The 26475-nt window shown below is 43.5% G+C and overlaps 1 protein-coding gene across 1 annotated transcript in view; it reads right to left on the reverse strand.

Moving 5' to 3' along the window:
* Positions 1 to 26475, reverse strand: part of ITGA9 (integrin subunit alpha 9) — a 962089-nt gene that overhangs the window by 802265 nt on the left and 133349 nt on the right. The window contains exon 4 of the mRNA XM_085607531.1: positions 14560 to 14683. Coding sequence (XP_085463657.1) covers positions 14560 to 14683 — 124 coding nt within the window. The remainder of the gene's footprint in view (positions 1 to 14559; positions 14684 to 26475) is intronic.

The raw sequence follows: 26475 nt of genomic DNA on the forward strand, positions 1-26475 counted from the left end.
AATAAATATTGTTATGTATAGAGCACATTACCTAGTTAAATAACACCCTTTAGCAAATCCAACAGGTCTCACCTATACAACATCTATTAGCTTTGTTGGCAAGGAATGGAGTAGTGTGGAGTGGAGTGGCATTGTGTGGCGTCGAATGGAGTGCATTAGGTGGAGTGGCATTGTGTGGAGGGGAATTGTGTAGAGTGTTGTGGAATGGAGTGCTGTGGAACTGTGGTGTGGAGTTGAATTGTGTGATGTGGATTGGAACTAGGTGGCATGGAGTTGAACTGTATGGAGTGGATTGGGACTGAGTGCAATGGTGTGGAGTAGAATTGTGTAGAGCTGTTTGGAGTGGTGTGGAATTGTGCAGTGTGGAGCGGAATTGTGTGGCATTGAGTGGAGTGTAACTGTGGTGTGGAATTGTGTAGCGTGGCATGGAGTGGAATTGTGTGGTGAAAAGTGGAGTGGAATTGTGCGGCATGGAATTATGTGCCATGGAGTGAAATTGTGTGCCATGGAGTGGAATTGTGTGTCATGAAGTGGTATTGTGTGGCGTGGAGTGGAATTGTGTGGAGTGGAGTGGCATTGTGTGGCGTGGAGTGGAGTGGCATTGTGTGGCATGGAATGAAGTGGCTTTGACTGACATGCCACTGCGTGGAAAGGAGTGGGCATGCTGCAAAGGGTTTCAGTGCCTCACGAGGAGTAGTAAGCACTATATACGCACATATATATATATATATAAACTCTTGCCCTGCAAGCAAGTCCGTACTCCAAATCAAGTAAGTTGTACAACAACTTTTATTCAAGATAAAGCGAGCATTTTAGTCCAAAGTACTCTCTTTTTCCACTGCCTGACGCGTTTCAGAGATACAATCTCCTTATTCAAAGGCGATGCGAAGTTCCCAAACTTTTCCAGCCACAATCCCACCTTCACTCTCTATATTTTTCAAGCCTCCTGCGTGCTCATGCACGACTTTTCATTTCATTAGTTAATTAAGCGCTGGTGTGTTCGTGCAAGGCATTGTGGTATTTGTGGTTTTTAAACATTTATTTCCCTCCAATGGGTTTGTATGTAAACTTCATTATTTTAGAACAAGGAGCAGCCCTCCCGTGGGTTTTGGATATATATATATATATATATATATATATATATATATATATATATATATATATATATATATATATATATATAGTTACAGAAAGTGTAGTGGTATCGAGTGGAGTGGAATGGAGTTACATTGAGTGGAGTGGCATTGTGTGGGGTGGAATGAAGAGAAGTGTCATTGTGTGGTGTGGAGTGGAGTGGCACTGTATGGCATGGATTTGAATGACTAAGCATGTGGAGTGGAGTGGCATTGTGTGGTGTAGTGGGGAGTGGAGGTGTATTGTATGGAGTGACATTGTGTGACATGGAGCAGAGTGATACTGAGTGGTGTGAAATGGAGAGATATTGTGTGGAGTGGAGTGGCAATGTATGGCATGCCATGGAGTGGTATTGAGTGCAGTGGAGCAGAATTGTGTGGCGTGGAGTGGAATTGTGTGGTGTGAAATTGTGCATGTGAAGTGGAATTGTGTGTCTTGGGGTGGAGTATAATTGTGTAGCTTGGAGTGGAATTGTGTGGAGTGGAGTAGAGTGGAATTGTGTGGAATGGAGTTGCATTGTGTGGCGTGCAGTGGAGTGGAATTGAGTGGAGTGGCATGCAGTGGAGCGACATTGTGTGGAGTGGAGTAGTATTGAGTGGAGCGGAATTGTGTGGCATTGAGTGGAGTGAAATTGTGTGGCTTGGAGTGGAATTATATTGCTTGGAGTGAAGTGGAATTGTGTGGAGTGGCACAGAGTGAGATGGTGTGGAGTGGGGTAGCATTGTGTGGCATGGAGTGGACTGGCATTTTGTGGAGTGGAGTGACAGTGTGGGGCATAGAACAGATTGGGGTGGAGTGGAGTAGCATAGTGTGGCATGGAGTGGAGTGGGATTGGTGCTGTGGAGTACCATTGTGTGGCACAGAGTGGATCGGTACTGAGTGAAGTGTCATTGTGTGGAGTGGGGTGGCATTGTGTGGCGTGGAGTGGCATGGTGTTGCATGGATTGGAGTTGAGTGGCCTTGTGTGGCATGGCGTAGGGTGGAGGTGTATTGTGTGGTGTGGAGTGGATTGGCATTGTGTGGCGCAGAGTGGAGAGGAGTGCCATTGAGTGGAGTGGCATTATGTGGCATGGAGTTGAGTGGGCTTGTGCGGCATGAAGTGGAGTGGTATTGTGTGGAGTGGCATTATATGGCGTGGAGTGGAGCTGAGTGGTGTGGCATTGTGTGACGTGAAGTGAATTGGCATTGTGTGATGTGAAATGAATTGGCATTGTGTGGAGTGGTATTGAGTGGAGTCAAGTGGAATTGTATGGCATGGACTGGAGTGGAATTGTGTGGTATGGAATTGTGGAGTATGAAGTGGAATTTGTGGTGTGGAGTAGAGTGGCGTTATGTAGCATGGAGTAGAATGGGGTGGAGTGGAGTGGCATGTGTGGCAGGGATTATGTGATGTTGTGTGGTGTGGAGTGGCATTGTGTGACGCGGAGTAGAGGAGTGTTACTGAGTGGAGTGGCATTATGTGGCGTGGAGTGGAGTAGTATGAAGTGGAGTAGAGTTGAGTGGAATGGCACTAAGTGGAGTAGAGTGGTATTGAGTGAAGTGAAATTGAGTGGAGTGTCTGTGCAGTGGAGACGAGTCGCATTGTGTGGCAAAGAGCGGAGTGTAGTGGCATTGTGTGGAGTGGATTGGAGAGGCATTGTGTAGCATGGAATAGAGTGGAGTGGTATTGAGTTAAGTGGCATTGAGTGGAGTGCCATTGTTTGGAGTGGAGACTAGTAGTATTGTGTGGCATGGTGCGGAGTGGCATTGTGTGGAGTGGAGTGGAGTGGTATTGAGTAGAGTGTCATTGTGTGGCATGGAGTGGAGTGAAGTAGCATGAGGTGGAGTGTAGTCGAGTGGAGAGGAGTGGAGTGACCTTGAGTGGAGTGGTATTGAGTGAAGTGTCGTTGTGTGCAGTGGAGACGAGTAGCATTGTGTGGCGTGGAATGAAGTATAGTGGCAACTTCCTGGTTCTCTTCGACTTATGGTTAAAAAAAGCCACCTTTAGGAAGATTCTGAAAACTTGGTAGTTCTCAGCCCCGGATTAATTGTTTTATCGCTTAATTTAAATCGTTCCTGCTGAGGGGCCTTCTTCATTTCCTCTCCATTTGTTTATTTTTAGGTGTTTTGTGATTGATTGATTTTCTGATGCTTGAATTGTGGAATGGTGTTTGAGTTAGCACCAGGATGCTCTGTTTGAGTGGCCATGCACTTTACATGCACTTTAGAAGTTCATTTTTTCAGTCATTCATTGTGTGAAGTGGAGAGGAGTGGCACTGTGTGGCGTGGGGTGGCATTATGTGGAGTGGAGTGGTATTATGTGGCTTAGAGTGGAGTGGTGTGACATTGTCTGGCATGCAGACGCTTCGGTGAGGATGGGTTTGTTTACAAATAAATGCTTTTTGGAGCTACATGGGGCCAGTGGGCGAGGAAGCAACATATATTGTATCAGAGAAGCATCATGGAGGAGTGGTTGGGAGGGGGAAAGAAGCATTACGGGCAAGGGGGTAGGAGGGGAAGAAGAAATCGTACCTCAATCCCAGGGCAAGTGACTGATGGTCACTTATTAAAATACAGCAATCTGCGCGTGGTTCACGTTCCACAAACAGAAAAGGAAGAGACACCCAGCATGCACCGGACAATTAGGAGGCAGCAAAGAAGAGTGACAATAATGCCAATCAATGGTAAGCAATGGTGGGGCTCCAACGCCTTTATGGTAAACAATACACCTCACAGCATAGATTGCATGTGTTGTCAGAAGGCAAGACCTAAAAATTGACTTATGTACAACTTGGTGAGGAGGTGATATGATTTTGTGCGCAATAAGGTTGATAGCAGAAGGAAGGTAAATGTCATCTAAGTGGACTCGGGGTTGGGGAATGGGAGTTATTTTGATAATGGATAATTGATGAAATATTGTTTGAAATTTTTAAAGAAAGATGTATTCAGATTTTTTTTAATTGTAGAAATAAAGGTGCGAGCATGATGTGTGGAAGGGTGTTGCTCCATATTCAAGGCGTGATACAGGTTTACTTCCATGAGTTTTTCTTTTTGACACTCCACTTATATCTTAGTGATCTATTAACTCGTGTTGGTTTAGATCGCTGGTGATGTTTGGATCGCAAGCTTCTGATCGACAGCATGGCTGGTGCATTGAATGACATGGAGGTTACACACCCAACAACATGTTTTAGTTTCTGAAACAATTGAGTATTCCAATGACAGATCAGAAACTGGCTCTCTAGACTTGATTGGAGAAGTCATGCATTGAATAAGGGATGTGCAAAATCAAAACGTTTCTCTTGTACACTTTTCTTAATTCTTGAGAATGCACGATTGCTACCTGTTGGTCTCAGAGTTTTTTTGCATATGGGTTTTCGAATTAAAATCAGGACTTTTGCTTCCCTTTTAAATTGGGAGAAAATAAAGATCACCAACATCCATACAGTTTCAAATTCGAAAGGAAAGTGGTCTTGGAGTATAATTGCGAGAAAATGGTTCAACCACTTTCAGCGCCAACTTGCACTGAGAAATAATAATGTCAGTTTGTAGGGAAAACTGTGCAATGACATAAACATGAGGAAAATATTTTGAAAAAACTCGGTGAACTATATGAAGGCCAATAATCGGGCGCCATGTTAGACTTTTCTCACGTAATAAAAACTATGCAGACAACATTAACCGTGTGTTATCCTGCCTATGAAAGGATGTTTGGAAGAAAAAAAGTGGGAAATACTGACCTATATGAATGATAGAGCTTCATCACAGAGGGAAACAAGAGAGTGAGGACTAGAAGAGAAGAGCAAAACAAAACACAAAGCCCGCCCGGGAAAGTCTCATAAAAGTTACGTCTTTAGCACTGGACTTAAGCAGGGAGAGGTTTTGCTTGTGATCATGCTGAGTTGGAGGCCGTGCTGCACGTCATCAGAATGGCCCGTTTTCCGCTGGCAAGATCCTGCGTCCAGGCCCCAGCCTCTCAGACGTGTACACTTTAACAGCCCCGCCAAAAGTCTTGGCCGACAACGGCGGTCCCACTAGGAAGTTATGACGAACAAAAGAGGGCCCCAGAGGGGTCTCTCACACGCATCATTTACAAGCAGCAACATTAGAAAGCAAATGGCTATAAAGGGAAACAAACACAATGCCGATTGGGCAAGCAACAACCGCAAAGCATTCTCACAAAGATGCTTACTGCCGGTTGAATTCAAGCACAGACGCAGTTCTTTCCTCACTGCCTATCGCTATCTTTAACCACATGAGCGGCCATGGCCTACATCGTCACGGAAGCCTCTCCAATGCATGCTGGCGTGTTCAAAATACTGCCTAACACCCTGCACACCACAAAACGTGAAAACTCTGCAAATTGTTATTTAACGTAGGTTTATCCCCCTAGTTATTGAGAAAAATCAGACAGACACAGACGTGCATTTTCACAGAAAGACAAAAGTAAAAAATATTCTCACGTAAGAAACGTAAGCATTAAAAAATCTGAATTCTTTCAGAATATCAAACATTTTGGACTTGTTGTCTTTCTCTCCTGGGATGATGTGGACACTCAATGGTGCTTCAGATATTATATAAGGCATTGAGTCACGTGACAGGAAATGAAGTCACAGACAGGAACAGGAAGGACGTGCTTATCAGTTGCTATCAGGGGAGTTGTGATAAGTCCTAACTGGAAATGTTTTGATCAAAAGCTCCTTTGTCAGTGAATGTGAACAGACTCCAGGATTGAAAAGTGATTAGAGAAAGATAATGTCTTAATTGTCAATCATGGAAAATGGCTTCTATCCAGTTAATATTTACACACATCCTGTTGTTCTTTCAAAAGAAAATCAAGTGTGGAGGAAAGTAAAAGCACGATTGGTAATTCAAAAGGCGAAATAGAGGGACAGAAATTATTATCTGTTCAACAAACGTAACACAGTAATGAGATTTTGTGTGTTTGACTTTTTTGTAACTTTAGTAAAAACGAGCGCTGACCGCAGAAAGTAAATACACAGACAAAATGGCTGATATGTTTTTTCTGTAATAGTAGATCTGACACCAAGAACCACGTGAGCGTTCTCCACTCTACAGTGTTATCTTTTGTGCCTTTATGCCTTTTTCTGGAGAGCCTCTTCAATTTTTTGGTTAGATGGAAAAGCTGTATTTGAGTAGTTCATAGAGTGTATTAGTAGTCGCCTTTCTGTTAAGTCACTAAGGACGAACAGCCAGCCAGGCAGCCTATCCCGCCCAGACAAATTATTATTATTGCGTTTTTAGGTCTGTGCTAATTTGCACCACAGTGCTGATTAGCAACTTGTTAGATATTTATAAGATCTGTGCTGTTTTAAACACTGTTTTCATGGGAGTCAGTCCTAATTTGTAGCATCATCACTCTAATTCGTCAATTGTGCCCAAAGTTCAAACAATGGTATTTCTGACGCTGCACTAAATATTGCAAAATAAAGGAAGTAAAATTATGCATCCTTGCATCCCATGATGCTAAAGCACAGACCAAAAATAGCACCGGCTTATACAAAACAGGCCTGTGCAAAGTTCAAATGAGAGGTCTGTTTTGGTAGGAAACAGCGACAGCTTCATGCAGTACATACTATGGCCAAACCCCTTTCAAGACCATTTAGACAACTACAGACCGATTACAAATGGACCTTTCCTGGGCAAACTGATAGAAAAAGCAGCATTTGCCCAAATGTCACAATTCATTGAAGATAATGCCATACTTTCATACTTCCTAATGGGATTCCGTCCAGGAAGAGGCACAGAATCTGCCCTCGTTGCCATCCGGGATGACCTTAAGAACATAGTTGACTGCAACAGGGTTGCTGCACTACTTCTCTTGGACCTCTCAGCTGCCCTTGACACGGTTAAGTATGACACGTTGATACAAAGACTCTACGGAGCCGGCATAGAGGGGATTGCCCTCGACTGGATCACATCCCACCTTTAAAACAGTACTAATGTCATCCATACCCCCCTTTCTTGTCCAAACCGAACTTCACAAAAGCAGGGGCACCTCGAGGCTCTATCATCTCACCCATGCTTTTCAACATCTACATGAAGTCATTACTGGCACTGATCAATCAATTTCACCTCACATGCTATAAATATGCATATGACACGCAAATACTCCTTCAACTGGAATGCCCCAGACGCATTGATAACTCACCAATTTTCAGTTGTCTCAGAGCCGTGGATCAATGGATGACATGGTGCCATCTCAAATTGAATGCTTCCCAGACAGAAATACTCATGTGTGGCAATTAAAGAAATGATGACCCACTCGCCGCATGGCCTGATTTACTCGGGACACCGCCTAAAGTATCAAAGGAAGTAAGAAACCTCGGAATGACCATGGACTCCAAGCTATCAATGAATGCCCAAGTGGACGAACTAGCAAGATCAGGCTTTGTTGCTATAAAAACTCTGCAACGCATCTTTCCCTACCTGGAATTCCCACACAAGGTCCAGGCTATCATCTCTATTGTTCTGTCCAAACTCAATTACACCAATAGCCTCTACTACGGATCAGCTTTAACAACTATGAAAAGACTACAACGGTTTCAGAACTTGGCTGCCAGACTACTCATATATAACACCGCAAGCCCACATCTCCCCTGCCTTGAGAGCCCTACATTGGCTACTGGTTGCCAGAAGATCCACATTCAAGCTGCTTCGTATCACCTACAAAACAATACATGGAACAAGAACGCTCTTGATGGAGCGTAAAAGTTTAATGACGGATGCCTCTATCAATTCTCACCATTAAATGAGATTTACGACAATAATTTTTTTGATTAAAATGTGCAAAATGGTTGAAAATGAAAAATATGAGATTTTCTACTGCATCGTAAAAGCATGCAGAATTGTTCTGAAACGTGAAAATGTGAATGATGTAAATAAAGAGAGAGAAAAAAGTTATTTGCTCATGCAATGTAAACATGTGTTTAAGAAATCTAAACATAATTAACCTAGAAATTGTGCTGCTGATTACTAAATGTGACAAATTAAATGAATGCTTACGTAATGAAACACTTGAAAATGATTTTAAAGATGCTTGACAATATGAAGATTTGCAGTTTTACCTTACTAATATGTGATACAAACTTGAATAACAAAAGTTACATGCACATTAATATGTTTGAAAATAAAAACGAGTGAGATATTTTTTAAGTAGTACCAAATATTGACATGTAATTTCTGAAGAAAAGAATAATGAGTAAATTAACTAAGGAAACTGAATTATTCATATTAATGCGTGTTTTATATTAATCATAACGTGGTAATGATTCAACAAGTTTTCATGTAGGCCTCAAATGCTTCTTTTTCCTCGTTTAAAAGGCAGAATCTAGCTGAAGTAGTCATTTCAGACGCTGTGAGAACTTTTCATGAAGTTTCTTTTTATGCTTACGAACAATAATCTCTTTTCTGATTCAGTAACACTTTTGATAGAAATGTATCAATACAATTGCAAACCCAGAGAGAGTGTCTGGGAACGGAAAGTGAATTTTCTTACTTCCGAGGAAACGGATGGAAAATACAAAGTGGTTGAAATCGATGATTTTGCAAAAGGATTACTTAATGCTTCCGGATTTCTTAGCAGCCCACTGTGGACAACCAATGGAAACCATATCATAAGATGGAAAGGATACTTTGTGGGCATAAACTGAGAACATTTGGAAGTATAATTGCCCTCTTGGAGGAGAAGTCGGGGCTGGTTGTCATTTTCGATTTCCCTGCCTGGCATGCTGTTGGACTGAACTCTGATTTTCTTTCCTATGCCAAACCCATTTGAACTGAACTTTTCGAAATGACTCAACCTGTACTTTGCCAGCTGGTAAGGTGTGCAGGTATAACTCTTCAGCTGAAGAGTTAAGGACTAATTCGTGTGGCTCATTACGCTTCAACTCTGCATATTTGGTTTGTATAACCTAAATGCTAGAACTTGATTATTCCCATGCTCTCTCTCTTCTTTCCCTAGGTAAGCAGCAAATGTTTATTTTATTGAATCTGTATGACATTGTGTGACTAATTGTACTAAATGATTCCTATTAAATTTAATCTTAAATGTGGTTTATGTTCTTGACCATTCAAATTGAGGCTTAGATAAATGGATTATATGAGCAAACTTTATAGTATTTGAGTCATTCTTGGTGTGAACCTTTTTGTCGTAAGTCTTATCATTATTGTGTTTACATAAATGGTTGTTTGTTGTTAGCATGAATTTGGCATTCCCTTATTCCAGGTCCTCATAAGTATTTGCCTCATGTTCTCTAAATATCCAAGTCCCTGTTGGCTGACATAAAAGATCCATTGGAGGACCAATGGCAGTTTATGGGCCCACAGAGGAAATAGATCGAGATATGATGAATATGATATGAGTATAAAAGAAAGATTTTTTGCCCAGCTTTCCGCTGCATCACTCTTCATCAGGAATAAAATCACAAAATACATTCAACAAAGGAACGACAGCACCTCGTCTCAAAACCCCACTGTACATGAAAAAAACCACAGGTGGCACATCCTTCTCTGTTCAAGCAGCCAAACTATGGAACTCTTTACCCCCAAACATAAGAGCCACGGATAATCAACTTATCTTCAGAAGACTACTCAAGAATTGACTCTTCCTCACATAACCACCAGACTCAAACATAGATATAGAGCATATTCCTCTGTATATAAGTATTTATTTGGAATATAGATGTGTACATACATATGTGTATTGCTTTGTATAAACATGTATAATTATTATGCTTTTAAAAATATAGATATTTGTTAGTTCTGATTAACAAACGTACATATTACTTATAGCTACATGATTCTATGTTTAACATGTATATGTGATTGCATAAATAGGTAAATTTTTTATCATAACTATTTATCTACAGTTGCTTCACTATTGAATTACAAAAAAATCATTATTAATTAATTTAAAGTCCAGCAACACTTGAAAGTCTGACTTTATTAAATGCAACTTTAATCTACATATATTACCTTCCTTATACATATCTACTTTCCATGTACTTATGATATACCTTCCATGTACTTATGTGTCTTTATATTTATTAATGTGCTTCTAATTCAGCATATCCAATGGACTACCCTATATATCTCACACTGTTTCTCTCACAATATATCCTCTATCTTCACTCTGACTCATTCACTACCCTCTCCAATGCACTACCCTATTTATCACCCTATACCGCTCTCAATATATCCTCTACCTCATTTCTCTGACTCATCTCAAACCTCTTTCTACTACTCTTTCCAAAATGCAGTACCCTATTTCTCACCCAATCCCTCTCTCAATATATCCTCTACCACCTCTCTTCCATTCATCCCAAACCCCATACCACTACTATGATCTCCAAAATCACCCTTTCTAGACTCTTCCCTCCTCTTCCCCTCCTTGCATCATCTCATACCGCTTTTACTATTAGGATCTCTCAATCAAGCCTTTCTAAACCCTTTCCTCTCACTTTTTCCCTTTTCCACCTCCCCTTTACTCATCCCATACCCCCTCCTACTGCTATGAACTAAAAAAAAATAAAACAAATGTCTAGACTCTTCCTTCTTCTATCCCTCAACTATGCCATTTACAGTCCAAATAACAGACTAACAAATCCACCGCTCAAATTAAATTAATTTCATATTTTCCTACACTAATTCACCACTAATCCCTTTTGGGGTCCAGAGTAGCGTGCTACTTGCCAAAAAGTGATTCAACACCTTATCAGGAGTAGGAAGCGCTAAATAAATGCAAACCTTTTCCTCTTCTATTCCTCTACTATCCTTCTCAATCCAAAGAACAGACTAAGATATCCACCGCTCAAATTAATTTCAGATTTCACTATATTATTTCACTACTAATCCTTTTTGAGTTCCGGAGTAGCATGCTACTTGCAAAAAAATCACTTCAACACCTCGTCAGGGGTAAGAAGCTCTATATAAATGCAATTACAATACAATACAATGCAGTATAATATTTACTTTTGTAGCACGAGAATACTGTTTTTGGTCAACCATTATGTGAGTACAGAGAACAATTGGAGAAGCAATAGTTTATCACTGTTTAAATAAATATCCTTAAATAAATACAATAAATCAATGTCTGTCTATGATAGTATGCCCCGTCCCCAAACTACCCTGCTGCAAGTAGATGGAGCAAATATTTTATTAGGGCACATCCTCCATGCGACAAACTTGTGTGCACTTTAATACTATGTACTATATCCATGCCCTCGGTGTACCCTTCTGTTGGATGTAGTCTTGCACTTTTCCATAGGGCGTTTGCATTTTTTGTATTTTACCCACGTTGTACAACGTTCTTCTGATGTCATCACAAGCCCGTCTTGCTCTTAACAAAACTATAGATAAAAGTAAACCGCATGAATCCTTCCAGACCCTCATAAGCATTTTATGCGTGAAGTAGTATGTTTATTCTTTACCTGTCTTTTCTCCTATTTCTTTCTCTAGCTCCCATTTCTGCTCTATCTTCCTTAAATATAGATACGTCAATATGACAATGCAATTTAGTATTAACACTTTTTTTGCATTACATGTTGTTGCCTTGTAGTTATATTTATTTTGCTTATGGTCAGGGAGAGGGAAACCTCAAAACTCAAAAAACAAGCATTGGCATAGCCAATAGGTCTCGCTTTTGGGACCTTATAAGTATTTAGTTATGCAGCACAATATGCATGCAACAACATCAACTGTTGCATGGCTAAACACTTATAAGGTCCCAAAGGCTAGACCTATTGGCTATGCCAATGCTTGTTTTTGTAATCAGGGAACCCATGTTTTCTTTTGACAGATTAAAACACTTCCCACATGGGCCAGCCACGCAGTCGGACACTTTCCACCGATGCCCTAGCACCTTATAAGACTGTGCGTTTTATCTTGCACACCTTTTAGCTTGGCCACACGCCAAGGCTTGACAATAAAAGCAAACTAGGAGTCAAGCTTTGGTCCTCGTGCAGAGCATCAAAACACTAGTACCTCATCTAAGCGCAAGCCTGTGGAGTGTAATCTGTTTACAAATGCGCTTCGTAAAGGGGGGGAACCACCACATACAACTGTAATGCAATGCTGTAATGTGATCACTGTCCGTCCCCTTTTCAAACTTTCAATGTATAGGCTGTACATCACATCGACTTTAACCGCAGCTTGAAGCATTTAAACATTGATCTATTTTAATTGTTACATTTTCTGTCACTGCTCTGAGCTGTCACACAGCATAATAGGAGGGAGGGGAAAGCTGCTGCCAGAGATAGAAGTAGGACGGCGCTAAAAAAACCTCGGCTCATTGTTGTCATTTTTTAAATCTGGACTTCAGTTTTTTTTTAATACAGCATGTTTTCGAACGTAAAAGGAAATGTTTAGATCAAAGTGGTAAGACAAAATAAAGCGCATATTTTACAAGTCTGTAATTAGTGCAAATTACATTTCTTACAAACATTTCACGTTATATATATTATGCAATTTGAGCACGTAATGCAAAGATTATTTTAAAAATGCTACTCTACTACTGTGCATTTTTTTCAAATATTTTATCTTGTTGACTGCGAATGAGGTTTTCCAAGATGGTGGTTCATTTAACCTATGCCCAAGGGTAAACTGACTTCTCTTTCTAGATCTGAAATGTGATAAACCTCTTTGTTTACACGCTAATTGAGTAATCCCCCAGGACTAGCTTGAAGAGCAGGTATCCAGCGATTCAAATTATGTTGTATTATTGTCTATGGTTACATGCATACAGACGTAGGAAAGCTAAATAAACGAGCATTGAGGTGGATTTTAGAATACCGGTCGGCGAGTTCAGTTTACCGACGTGTGTGTTAACGGCTAGGGCGGCCAACTTGGAAGCTGAGGACCCAGGTTCGAGTCTGGCGAGAGGCAGAAACATTCTGTGATTCTGGCCAAATCATACTTAAAAAACGAATGTGTCCGTCTTTAATGCAACTCGTAAAGCGCTCTGATACCTTCGGGTCGAGTTTGCGTACATCTGCAAAAAATAAATTGCATGGACTGCGTGCTCCTGAGTAGATCTTCGGGCAGCAGCAGTCTTTCTTAGATAAATTAAGCACTGTATCCATTATTATAAATGAGGCCCTCTTTCTTAGTTGGCATGGTTGCAGCATGACCTCAGGATAAATTATGTTATATCGATTTATTCTATTCCATGCATGTAATCAGTATATAGGTGGGCATGTGTGCTAGTATTGTGCATTCTGTTGGGATTTATAGGAGGCGTTTGGGCACAGGCTTGAATCTAAGCAGAGGTTGCTCCGCCGTTCAGTCTTCTGAGATTGTTAAACTTAATGTCACTGAATTGACTAATGGAAGCACTTGATATTTACGGCGCTACAGACTAGCACAAACAGCCTTGCAAGGTCACCATCAACCAGGGCTTAATGCAAAACCACGTAAGTGCCTGGGCCCGGGATATTTCCCAGGAGTCTCCATCAATAGCTCCTGCCACTGCTACGAAATGCAAGCTGCAGCTTTTACCTACTAAATATCACACTCAAACACGTGTGATATTTTTAACTATTCCAGGTCACCTCAAACTGTAGGAATGGGCATGTAAGTGCTAGTTTTATCATTTTAGCAGTATATTGAAGCTACTGACGTGCTCTGCTAAACAAGCATTGGCCGCGCGGCTGAGAGAGGAAAGGCGGACGAGGAGCGTGAATTGTCGGAGGAAAGTCAAAGAGACAAAAGAGAGTGGGTGAAAAGGACGGGGGTGCGAAGGGAGGCTGCGCAGAGGAAAGGGGGAAGCAAAGACGGGGAGAAAGAGAGAAGAAAGCTGAACAGGGAGGGTTTAGGAAAACAGAGTGGAGGAGTGGGGAGAAAAGGACGAGAGGCTACAGGGGCGGGAGAAGGGAGGCATGGTCAGAGAGGAGAGGTGGGGAGTGAAATAAGCTGCGAGACGCGCTCTGTGGTGGGGAGGGGCATTGAAGCAAGGTGCGCCGCTTAGCCGAGCCAGAGAAAAACCAGATGGCGCCTCTGCTCGTGCCTGGGCGCGTAACCGCACACTGTATGCCACATAAAGCTGTGGTCGGACTTTTAAAACTCCACTCCTACATGTCTCGCCAGAGCAGCGCATGCGCTGGCTCAGGCGAGACCTAAAAATACAAGAAAAAAACAGGTGGAGCTTGAGTCCCCGATACCCGCACTGAGCACAGTTGATTTTTTTAAATTAACCATCAATATGCACAAAATTAGCATATGTAGGCTTAAAACTCATGAAGAAGGGCATTTGAGTGCTATTAATCTGTTATTGTTCAATGTCAGACCACCAAGGACTCCATGTTCCGTGTGTGTGTGTGTGTCTGTCTGTCTGTGTGTGGGGGTGTATATATCACTGTGTACATGTGTGTGTGTGTGTGTGTGTGTGTGTGTGTGTGTGTGTGTGTGTGCCAGAAAGGCAGCTCTTACCTTCATAGCACGGTATGAGCGTCCGCCCCTTGGACTGCAGGTTAGGTGGGATGATGGTACAAAAGCCGTGAGGGAGGATGTGTTCTGTCTCATAGTAGATATTTTTCCACCGATGCGCACAAGCCTGAAAGAAAGTTGAATATGTAAGCAACAACTATACATACGACTTGTTGGTTCTCCTGCCTTTCCTTTCTTATAAAGTTATACATGTGGAAAGTGTTCTCTACTGATGGCTAGCTCTGGAACTCTCCCAGAGCAAATGCAAGGTTCCTTCGCAAGCACCTTGAGTTCTGAAGACGCAGACTCATCCATAAGGTAACTTTTCAACCACATGTTGCACAAGGGGAGGGTGGTGTATATTGTCAGGCATAGCCCGATCTGTCTCACACCCTTCTGCCTCACTTCATGCTTCAGCATAGCTATATGTTCGCAGTAGCACATTTGGAGCACCCCTTCGCCTCTCACACTATAAAGCAACCATTCGCAAAAAAAATGGGATGACCTCTTACCCGGCTGAAATGGAGAGCACTTCAGGGCTGCAACAGTGATTCAAAGCGCTAAACAAATGATACAATATAATACAATACAGTGCCCTAGTTACAAAGGTATTTTGGTCTGTAGTCACAAAGTTATCTTGGTCTGTAACATGGTTAAGCCTGAAAATATCTCAATTAAGTCTGCAAGGAATTCACAAAAGAATTCCTCGCAGGCATAAACAGATTTAGTAAATGCAGATTTCTTAGACAGGGGGGTCTAGAAATACACAGTCTTAAATCCCAGTCATGGAGTGGGAAGGAGGCATTCCAGGACATGGTTTGTTTTGTAAGTTTGCAAACGGACACAAATTTGTTTGTATCTGGCCCATCACAAACTCCAATCCAACTCTTTCCCACCTTGAAAATGGTTATACATTTACGGTTGAACAAACTCTCCTTCCAGGGTGGAAAGTGGAAGGGATTACTCCCATATTTGGTATCAGTGTAGAGAAAGGACATTCTCCATTCAGAAAAAAGTTCTCCCTGCAGCAAAAATAAACAATCATTTGCAATGCAATAGGTCTTGCATTACTGAAGTCTGAGTTATTAGCATTGCTAATAATAATGTAACGCCAATAGCTGAAACTTTTAGTAATGCAAGAGCTATTGCACTGCAAATCAATCACAGCACTCACGTTTTAGCTTTAAACATCTTAATTGTAAAATTGTAACAAAAGTGAACATAGTAAAAAAAAATGGCGGGCACACACTTTTTAAATCTATTTATTTACTTTTGTTACAATGGCAGCACCGGCGCTTTAGCTTTAAACATTTTAAGCTAAAGCTTGTGTGCCGCGATTGCTTCAATAGCAAAGAAATAGAAAAAAAGGCATGAAGATGCATTTCTTTTTCCTTTCTTTACTTTTGAAGCAATCACGGCACCCGCGCTTTAGCTTAAGATGTTTAAAGTTAAAGGACGGATGCCACCATTGAAACAAAAGTACATAAGCAGAAAGAAAATGCATGCGGCCGAATCGGGCGATCGCAGCTAACAAAAGAAAGGCGCCACCACCATTATTCCAGCGTGCCATGTTGGTCAAATAAAAAAAAAATGCGGTGCGGGATGGTGTGTCCTGCCTGCAACAGCAAGCAGAGAAAACCATATAAGAAAATAGTGCTCCGGGGCTGTAATTAGAAAGTACAGAGTAATACCACATGTAACAGGGGGTGTCCTCATGGGAGTTTACAAGAAGAGAATAGGCAGTACTAAGGAGGGACTACTAAGCCTATTGACCAATAAAAAGCCACCATTTATAAAGGACAGTGACAAGAGTCAATTAAAAAGATGGGCGGAGCTTCATGCCCATATCCTGAATACAGCGATACCAAAGGGGATGATGGACGGAGCGCTTGAGCTAATCAAACAGTCACCCCCAGTCAACTGATCTGGGTTTAATCCATCATCATTCTTTAGCTCACTCCACCACCCCAGTTCAGACATGGCCATATGCAAATCAGTCTGACCCTGTGCCTCATGGGAACAGTCCAGCCCGAACTGCAAAGCCATGTCTTCCCTGGACCGGAAACAAGCATCCTGGGACCGGTTTCGGGTTCATAACCCCCATCAGCCAGGCTATCTTGAATCCAGTGGCAAAGTGAGCAAGGCACCCACGTCTGGGCATACCCTACCAACTTAGGGCGAACAAAGCGATACCAAAGGGGATGATGGACGAAGCACTTGAGCTAATCAAACACTCACCCCCAGTCAACTGATCTGGGTTTAATCCATCATCATTCTTTAGCTCACTCCACCACCCCAGTTCAGACATGGCCATATGCAAATCAGTCTGACCCTGTGCCTCATGGGAACAGTCTAGCCCGAACTGCCAAGCCATGTCTTCCCTGGACCGGAAACAAGCATCCTGGGACCAGTTTCGGGTTCATAACCCTCATCAGCCAGGCTATCTTGAATCCAGTGGCAAAGTGAGCAAGGGACCCACGTCTGGGCATACCCTGCCAACTTAGGGCGAACAAAGCGATACCAAAGGGGATGATGGACGGAGCGCTTGAGCTAATCAAACACTCACCCCCAGTCAACTGATCTGGGTTTAATCCATCATCATTTTTTAGCTCACTCCACCTCCCCAGTTCAGACATGGCCATATGCAAATCAGTCTGACCCTGTGCCTCATGGGAACAGTCCAGCCCGAACTGCCAAGCCATGTCTTCCCTGGACCATAAACAACCATCCTGGGACCGGTTTCCGGTTCATAATCCTCACCAGCCAGGCTATCTTGAATCCAGTGACAAAGTGAGCAAGGGACCCACATCTGGGCATACCCTGCCAACTTAGGGCGAACAAAGCGATACCAAAGGGGATGATGGACGGGGTGAATGTATGGCATTTTTCTGCATTCTATCCATCAATAGTTCTTTTTGCATTTGTCACCCCGAGTGGGACGGGTATGCTCAGACGTGAGTCCCGTGCTGTCCATGCCACTGGAATCAAGCTATCCTGGCTGAAGAGGGGTGAAACCCCGAAACTAGTCCTAGGATGCTTGTTTCCAGTCCAGGGAGGACCTGGCCTGGCAGTTCGGGCTGGACTGTTCCCATTGGGCACAGGGTCAAGACTGATTAGCATATGGCTGGGTCCAAACTCAAATGGCATGGTGAGCAAAAAAACGATGGATTTAGGCCCAGATCTCTGTGCTGGGGTGAATGTATGACATTGTTCTGCATTCTGTCCATCAATAGGTCTTTTTGCATTTGTCACCCTGAGTGGGACGGGTATGCTGAGACGTGAGTCCCGTGCTCTCCATGCCACTGGAATCAACCTATCCTGGCTGAAGAGGGGTGAAACCCCGAAACCGGTCCTAGGATGCTTGTTTCCAGTCCAGGGAGGACCTGGCCTGGCAGTTCGGGCTGGACTGTTCCCATTGGGCACAGGGTCAAGACTGATTTGCATATGGCTGGGTCCAAACTGGAATGGCATGGTGAGCAAAAAACTTATGGATTTAGGCCCAGATCTCTGTACTGGGGTGAATGTATGACATTGTTCTGCATTCTGTCCATCAATAGGTCTTTTTGCATTTGTCACCCCGAGTGGGACGGGTATGCTCAGACGCGAGTCCCGTGCTCTCCATGCCACTGGAATCAAGCTATCCTGGCTGAAGAGGGGTGAAACCCCGAAACCGGTCCTAGGATGCTTGTTTCCAGTCCAGGGAGGGCCTGGCAGTTCGGGCTGGACTGTTCCCATTGGGCACAGGGTCAAGACTGATTTGCATATGGCTGGGTCCAAACTGAAATGGCATGGTGAGCAAAAAAACGATGGATTTAGCCCCAGATCTCTGTACTGGGGTGAATGTATGACATTGTTCTGCATTCTGTCCATCAATAGTTCTTTTTGCATTTGTCACCCCGAGTGGGACGGGTATGCTCAGACGCTTGTCCCGTGCTCTCCATGCCACTGGAATCAAGCTATCCTGGCTGAAGAGGGGTGAAACCCAGAAACCGGTCCTAGGATGCTTGTTTCCAGTCCAGGGAGGACCTGGCCTGGCAGTTCGGTCTGGACTGTTCCCATTGGGCACAGGGTCAAGACTGATTTGCATATGGCTGGGTCCAAACTGGAATGGCATGGTGGGCAAAAAAACGATGGATTTAAGCCCAGATCTCTGTACTGGGGTGAATGTATGACATTGTTCTTCATTCTGTCTATCAATAGTTCTTTTTGCATGTCCTGAATACAGCATGTCTCCAAGAGACAGCGCAAGCGCTGCTTAGCCGAAACTTAAAAAGTGTGTAATTGCAAATGGAAGCTCTGTTCCCCATGTGCAGAATTCTATGATATGAACAATTCTGCACTGGAAAAAACAACCCTTGGGTGATGTCCTATGGCTTTCCCAGTAATGCATCTAGAAATCTACACCTGGCACAGCTTTCTAGGCATACCTCTAGGAATGTTTGTGAATACAAAAAACATAAAAGTACACCCAGTCAGAGATGTAATTATCTGCCCATTCTTCTACATTTTTTTACGCAAATGGGATGCACAATGTTTTAACTCAGAGATCCTCCATGTCAGAACCATTTTGGAAGGTAGGATTAGGCTAAGCACATATGGTGCCTTCAAATCACTTAAAAATGCACAACGCCTACCTCACACCACAGCGACTAGACAGGATTTTTCCAACTAGTGCCAGTGGGTGCCCAGGTTCAGTGGGACTCCGGCACACTTCATGCATATGGTGTGGGGATGCCCCAGTTTGGGACAGTTTGGTCGAATGTGGAAGGCAGCCTGCGCAGGGTGATGAGCACCCGAGTAGAGAAAGAGATCTGGCCCTGTTTGCTAGGGCTGTTGCCAAACCCTGCTGAGGGGAGGAAGATGAGGTATCGCTTTATCTTGCTGGGTCTGGTACTGGCAAGGCTGAAAAGCTGAGAGTGTATGAACATGTGGAGCGTGACCTAGAGCTCTGGGGTGAAATGCTGGAGTGCTGGCAGCCGAAGATCAGGGAGACGGTGCAGATCTGGAGCCCTCTGGGCTCATCTGAGCGAGGATACATCTGGTGGGGCAGAGAACGGTGAGGACCAGAGAGTGCGTCTGACCATGGAGGGTGGGGAGGGCAGTGTGTGAGTGGCAGCTGGTGACAGGGGGGATAGGAGAGGTCGTACCTGCTGCGTGTGGGGTATGAATGCCGAGGTTGTGTGAGTGAAGGGGATTGTCTCTGAGCCCTCCCCCCACCTCCTCCTCACACTCTTCCTGTGATTGTCATGTAGGCTAGTGAACTCCTGGAAAAGGACATGACTTACCAGTTAAGCACTGCAGCAAAGTCAGACTGTACAAGTTTTTCTGAAAATGTTTGTAAACTGGGAAAAACTTTAATAAGAACAAGTATAAAAAAATATATATACATTAGGAGAGTTTCAACTATAGGTCCAAAGGCATATGCAGCAGGAGCCGGGAGGACAAATCATATTAATTACAATTTGCTGCTACAAACATTACAAAGGGTCTCTACTCAAAACTGTTGCTTCAAAAAGAATCAATAGTGTTGCACCATTCCCATGGCAACATCCTTGTTGGATGATGTGCCTATATGGTTTATTAGTTCTTCATTTATTGTATGAAAATATACGGTTTTGAGGTTTTAGAAATACCAAACACTTGAAGCAGATCTCTTTCAGGGTTTGCACGGCAGTACTTTGCAGGTGCTAGCATGCGTGATGATGCGTGCGCGCTCATATGTCATTAATTACATGAAATAATTAAAAAATCAACATTTGTGGTGATATGGCTCATATGATGCACAGGTAACATTAGAAAGTGTTTTAGAGTTTTGGGATCTCTGCTGCATCTCAAAAGACAACTTTTTGTATCTTTTGTATTTCTTAATAACAATTAACAATTTAAACATACTGATTAAACATTTAAAAGTGCTTCTTTAAAAATCTAATTTACAAATCTGAGCAGAATCTGCCTTCATGCGGTCTTTCATTAGTTCTGTAAACCGCTCAAATTAATCTCTGTCTGTCAATTTGCAGGTGGGCTGGACTGGCCATTCTGCTACTCTGGGTAGGCTGCCGGCTAGGGGACTGCTTTTAACCCCATATCGGCTGCCCTGACCCACCCATGAATCCCCCGCGCACTGTCCCATTCTTGTTGCAGAGTCCCAGTGTCAGGGCCAGGGAAAAGTGGTGAGGCAGTGCGGGAGACCAAAAAATTAAAATAAAACTTACCTGCAGCCTGCCACCTATCCACCTCTTCAGCTCTCGATGATGCACACACAGGCTCCCAGACTCCCCTGCACCAATCCAGACATTGCTCTCATGCTGGTATTACCCAGAATGAGCGAGAGGCACTGGGATTGGGCAGAACTGGCTGGTTTTTATGCTCCTGCAGTGACTTTGTAGCCTGTGCTCCAGAGTCCTGCTGATATCTCCAAGCAACAGCTTAGAGATATCCAAGTGCGCATGTCGGTTTGGCCGTGCTAAGACAGCTGGACAGACTGTCATGCGCATTTGCAGTGCCCTGTGCCCCCCACTCCTCCTGCTGCTGTCCCTCAGAGGATGGCTCCGCCCTCAAGACTCGGCTGCCACTCTGGTGTAAAAATAATAAAGCAGTTTTATTAATTGCTTTATTATCATTTTATTTTACATGCACCTGCTGGGTCCTGGGGTGAGGCGACGCTCCTCCGCCATAACAGAGGCACCGCCCCTGCAGAGTCCTGCAATGGGTGGCTGGTTTGAACATTTTTGCCAGGGCTAAGTTTGGTTTCCAGTCTGTCCCTGACTCGAGGTGACAGAGTTTACTGAGTTGTTGTGCAGACTGAACACAGGGTTACAGTGCAACAGCACACCCCTGAATGATTTACGGTCCCCCTCTCACACGTGCCAATTCTAGTTATACTCCTTCTACCTCCAGCAGGGGAAGATACAACTACAATATCAGAACCGTGATCGAGTAGTACTGTCAACAAGCCAGTCTTTCCTAACCAACCACAAACACAACCAGTCAATGAATAACCCACCCCTTTAGGGTGCAGAGACTCTAAAATCACTAAAGCGCCAGACAACTGTTCGATATGCTCTATGCAAATGGTGATAGGACAAACATAACATAAAACGTCCTCATGCTTCAGGACTGTGAGTTCGAGTTTGACTGGCCTGAACATTTGGCAAGTGTGTACCATACGAAAGAGACCGACAATGTGCTGTCTGAAGGGTGCGCACATCCTAGTCTTTAACAGTGTTTACCTTTTTATTAAGATAGACACCTCATAAGAAACACTTCTTCCTTTCCTGGGGATGCTAGACAGTGCCTAGACACATTTAACATAGCTCACTTCATCCCAGACTATTGCCTGTAATTCTATAGGTCTGGCATTATACATACTGTATAGGTAATATACCTCACCCAAGACTATTGCCTCCATAGCATTGGGTCGGGTATTAAACTTGTTGCAGGGGTTGCCTACATAGCTTTGGGTCTGATATTAAACTTGTTGTAGAGGTAATACACCTCACCCCATACTATAGCCTCCATATCATTGAGTCTGATATGAAACTTGTTGTAGAGTTAATACACCACACCCCAGACTTTTGCCTCTATAGCATTTGGTCTGATATTAAACTTATTGTAGAGGTAATATACCACACCCCAGTCTCCAAACTGAGCAGCACCCTAAACCGAGCCATTTATAGCTCAGAGCTTAATTTGAGCTGGAGGTGTCCGGTGCTAAGCACCAGCGCTTACCCATCAACACCAGCGCATTTCATGAGCGCCTGTTAAAGACACATTCATTTATGGTAGGCACAGGGAGATTAAGTGATTTGCCCAGAATCACAGGATGTTGAGCCCACGCCGTAACTCGAACCTGGTTCCCCAGCGCTGAAGTTGTCAGCTCTGGCCATTACCCCACATCCTCTCCCCACTTTCATGGTTAGAAGTTGGTTCAGTTTTAGGGGGAGCTCACAGGAGAAATGGGCTGGTGCAAGCTGCCTCCTGACAGAGCCCCAGTACTTGTTTCTTTACAAAATAACCACTGGTATAACTATACACTCAACTGAAACAAATAGCAAAGCCCTTTGACGCACTCGTACATACACATACTGCTCTACACTGATCCATTACTGGTTCTAGCGGCCTCGCCCAGAACTGTTAGATGCTCTCACAGGTAACAAAAAACACAATTAGACCATGCTAATTATAAAAGTTTATGTAACATAACATAATATACCCAAAAATAACATGATCATCATTCAAGCAGATCTAAACTTTCTTCATGTCGACACTCCAAAGAGGAGTGCCCTCAAATGGGGCCCCTCAAAGCGTTATTCCAATGCCTGGAGCATTATGCATGGCTACTTCTATTGAAAGGAGAGCAGATCTAGTGCATTACACAAATGCTGAGTTTGCTGCTTTCAACAAAATATACACTGCACGGAGATGCTCTCTGCATATCGAGAATTGAATTAGGAATGTATATAAACCAGTCACATCTGTGTTACCCTTTGCAGTCGCCGGGAGGTGCTTAGAAATATATGGAAGTCAAAACCAATTCCAAGAATTTGAATCTCATAACCCACAAGAGCATACTGTTAAAATTATGCATAGTTTTATAATCTTAATAATCTTCATAATCAGGCAGCAGTCTCAAGTTTAGAGGGGCTGCTCTGACGAGACAGCACTGTAAGCATACACCCGTCTGAGACGTATGTGCCAAAAGGTTTGAATCCAGTCAGAGACCACTTAAGACTTTCATTGGTTCAATATTATTGTAAGGACTATCTTTGAGCTGATATCACCTATTATTCAAGTGCCTAGTGACAATTTGTGTGCAGTGTTTATCGCCATTGGAAGGAGCTATGGAGAAGGTCTGTGATTGGTTGTCTCCCTTTACTGCTGCGCTAGTACCGCATACTGTTGTGTGAGGCCAGGGCGCAGTCGCGGCTGGTGGCGGGGGACAAATCAAAATAAACACAAAAGCTTACCTGAATCCTGCCGCTTTGCCGCTCTTCTGTCTGCACTGCAGGCACAGGCTCCCAGACTGCCCTGCAGCCAATCCTGATGCTGCTCTCACAGCATGAGAGCAGGGTCAGGATTGGCCTGGCCCCCGTTGATTTGCGCTCCCGGGGAGACTGGGAGCCTGTGTCTGCTCTCTCCCACCCAACAATGCAGCTGGTTTGGAGAGAGCTTAAATGCGAATGACGCTTTAGCCAGCCTGAGACGGCTGGCCAAACCGTCATGCACACTGAGAACAGAGCACTACCACTCCCCCTGTGCCTGTCATTCCCCTAGCCCCGCCCCAAGACTTAACAGCATTGAGAAAAATAAAACGATAATAAACTTGTTTTATTATCGTTTTATTTTTCAAGTTTTGCAGCTGCCGCTGCCGCTGCCGCTGCTGCTGGCGTGGAGGGTGGAGATGCTCCCTGGGAATAGACACCTCATCTCATCTCCATAGTAGCAGAGGTAGGAGGAAGGAAGTGAGTGGAAGTGACGTATGTTCATAGGAGGGGTCCCACTCACATTATACGTGCCCTGTAGTTAATCCTTCTCTATGTCTCTGCTTCTGGTCCTCATCAGCAGACCAGGATCTACTGCAAAAATGTCAATGTGCCCTTATAAGGACAATATCATATAGAATAGTGATGTAAACCCATATATTTAACAGTATTGCATTGAATACTCTAACTTTAAAAAGATTCTGATTACAAAAAATAATATTCCAGTACTTAGTTGAGGGGGTGTAATTACCCATATGGGACAGAGGTTAAGCAAATTAGGTTTAGAGTCAAGAAAATCAATTGTTCTAAAACAAAATCCTAGAATGTTTTTGGAAACATTAATACAGCTCCATTTGTGATGCTTACATGATAATGCTTTCCAAATGCTTCTGCCATCGATCAGCCCCCCCCCCCCCCTCAATTACTGTGCATAATGACACGAAGCTCTAGCCACGGCCACCTCGCCATGACCCTGCAAATGTCCCTTTGATGCCCAGTACTTTGGAAATTATGCTGCACATTATGTTTATGTAGTGTGCAACTTTCAGGGCCACCACTGGCTCTGTGAATGACTCCCACTGAGATTCATTGTATGCAAATGTATTTCTCTTGGGTATCCGAAAAGGGAGCATCGCTCTGATCCTTAAGAACTGGAGCAGGACACCGCTGCATACAACTCATGATCTACTAAATATTTGCTTAGTGAGAGTAGATTGTGCAAGCGATGATAGGAGACTGCAGTGCTTAATATGTGCTGGTGGGTTGTGGTGCTCAGCACCAGCATTTAATTGTCAACACCAGCACTTATGTTTGTCTGACACATGGTGGCGCTGTTTGTCTGATTTAGAGATGAGCACAAGAACAGTTATTTATTAATTCAAAAGACATTTCAAATGACTAATACTAGCTATTCTTGTAGCTTTGGGGCCTGGCAGAGTCTGAATTGTCACACTTGTAGGTTTGTGATTGTTAGAAGTTGTGTGCGTACTGTCGTTGGAAGCACTGGCAGGGACAATGGCTAGTACGAGCTGCGGTAGCCTCCTGATGAGGGCCCTGGCACTTATTGTTTTACAAATTAAGCACTGGGAGACTGCTCCAGGTTTCACAAGTAACACATACAGCTCTAAGGCTTAGAGAGGTTTCACACAAATCCCACACAATAGCGTAGAACTTCAAGTGGTATCACTAAGGTGGTGGTTCTCTAATGGGGCTGCGGCCATGAGGTATAGCTCAGAATCTTTAGGGCGAGGCCTAATTAAACTAAGGGTGTGGCCAATACATCTTCAACTTCACCAAGCTTGGAAAACTTTAGCCTGTTGTAGTTATTGGTGGTGCAGGTTCACTGAAACTTCATGCAAGGCTACTCAACTAATCTTTAGAAAGAAAGTGCAGAAATTCCACGCGGCACCTTTTTTGACCCATGATTTTGAATATTTCCTCCTTGCGATTAACATAAAACCATGTTTGCACATGAGCATAAACGAGGCCTTGAGTGATGATGCCAATACAAGAGGGATGAGACGCAATCTATGGAATCTAATTGTGCATGACATGGCGTCAGAATAATCTTCCTAGAAAGGTTTTATATTGTATGCTAGTATCACAGTGCTCTGGAAATATGCTTACGTGTTTACTCACTGTTCATATTTGATTATATAGAATTGATGCTAGTAAACAGACGTGAGTGATTGTGTAGTACACAAGCTGGCCTTCTGGTGCCAGCGATAGCTGCAGCAGTGTAAAATATTTGTTCATTTACAAAAATGCGAGGAGTAGCAAAAGTGACATCTCACACCCTTTCAGCACGAGTGACGTCACAGGTTGACTCCATGTCCCACCCGTGGGCCATCAGCCGCTTCCTTTTGCTTTTAAGTGGTTAGCGACGGGGAAGGCCATGTTTACTTTCAGTTCCTGAGACTAGGGGGGCGCAAGAGCAGCGCCAGGAGTAATAAATTGGAGGCAGGCTCTGCGACCCCTGGCTGATTCTAATTGACATCCTCGAGTGGAAAGAGCTCACATCCTTCCAAAAAGGCAGTGTAAATTCCATGCCGCAGGGAGCGAACCCTCATAAAGGCTGAAGAGGATGTTTTTCATGGCAGTCTATCCGGCTATCAGGCGTACATGTGGAACTGGAATGCCCAGTTCATTTCACTTAATGTCTCTTTTTAAAGTGAAGAACGATAGTTATTTAAACCCCAGTTAGCGGTTGTTTGTTTTCCAAGCACAGTTTTGGGACATGTGGGCTGTATCAGGGCACATTTTGAAGACCACAGTCAGGGAGGTGGCTTAGTCAGTAAAATTAGGGGGGGTGTGAGCTTCAGATTTCCCAACAATCTGGCTGGCATATTTTATTAAAATACATTATATGAGACACAGCACATAAGGGGGGGGGGGGGGGGAGGGGGGGGCTTAAGAGGCAGTGGAAATGGAAAGGCGT

This window comes from Triturus cristatus, chromosome 5_2 (assembly GCF_964204655.1).
Source record: "Triturus cristatus chromosome 5_2, aTriCri1.1, whole genome shotgun sequence".
Taxonomy (NCBI): Eukaryota; Metazoa; Chordata; class Amphibia; order Caudata; family Salamandridae; genus Triturus; species Triturus cristatus.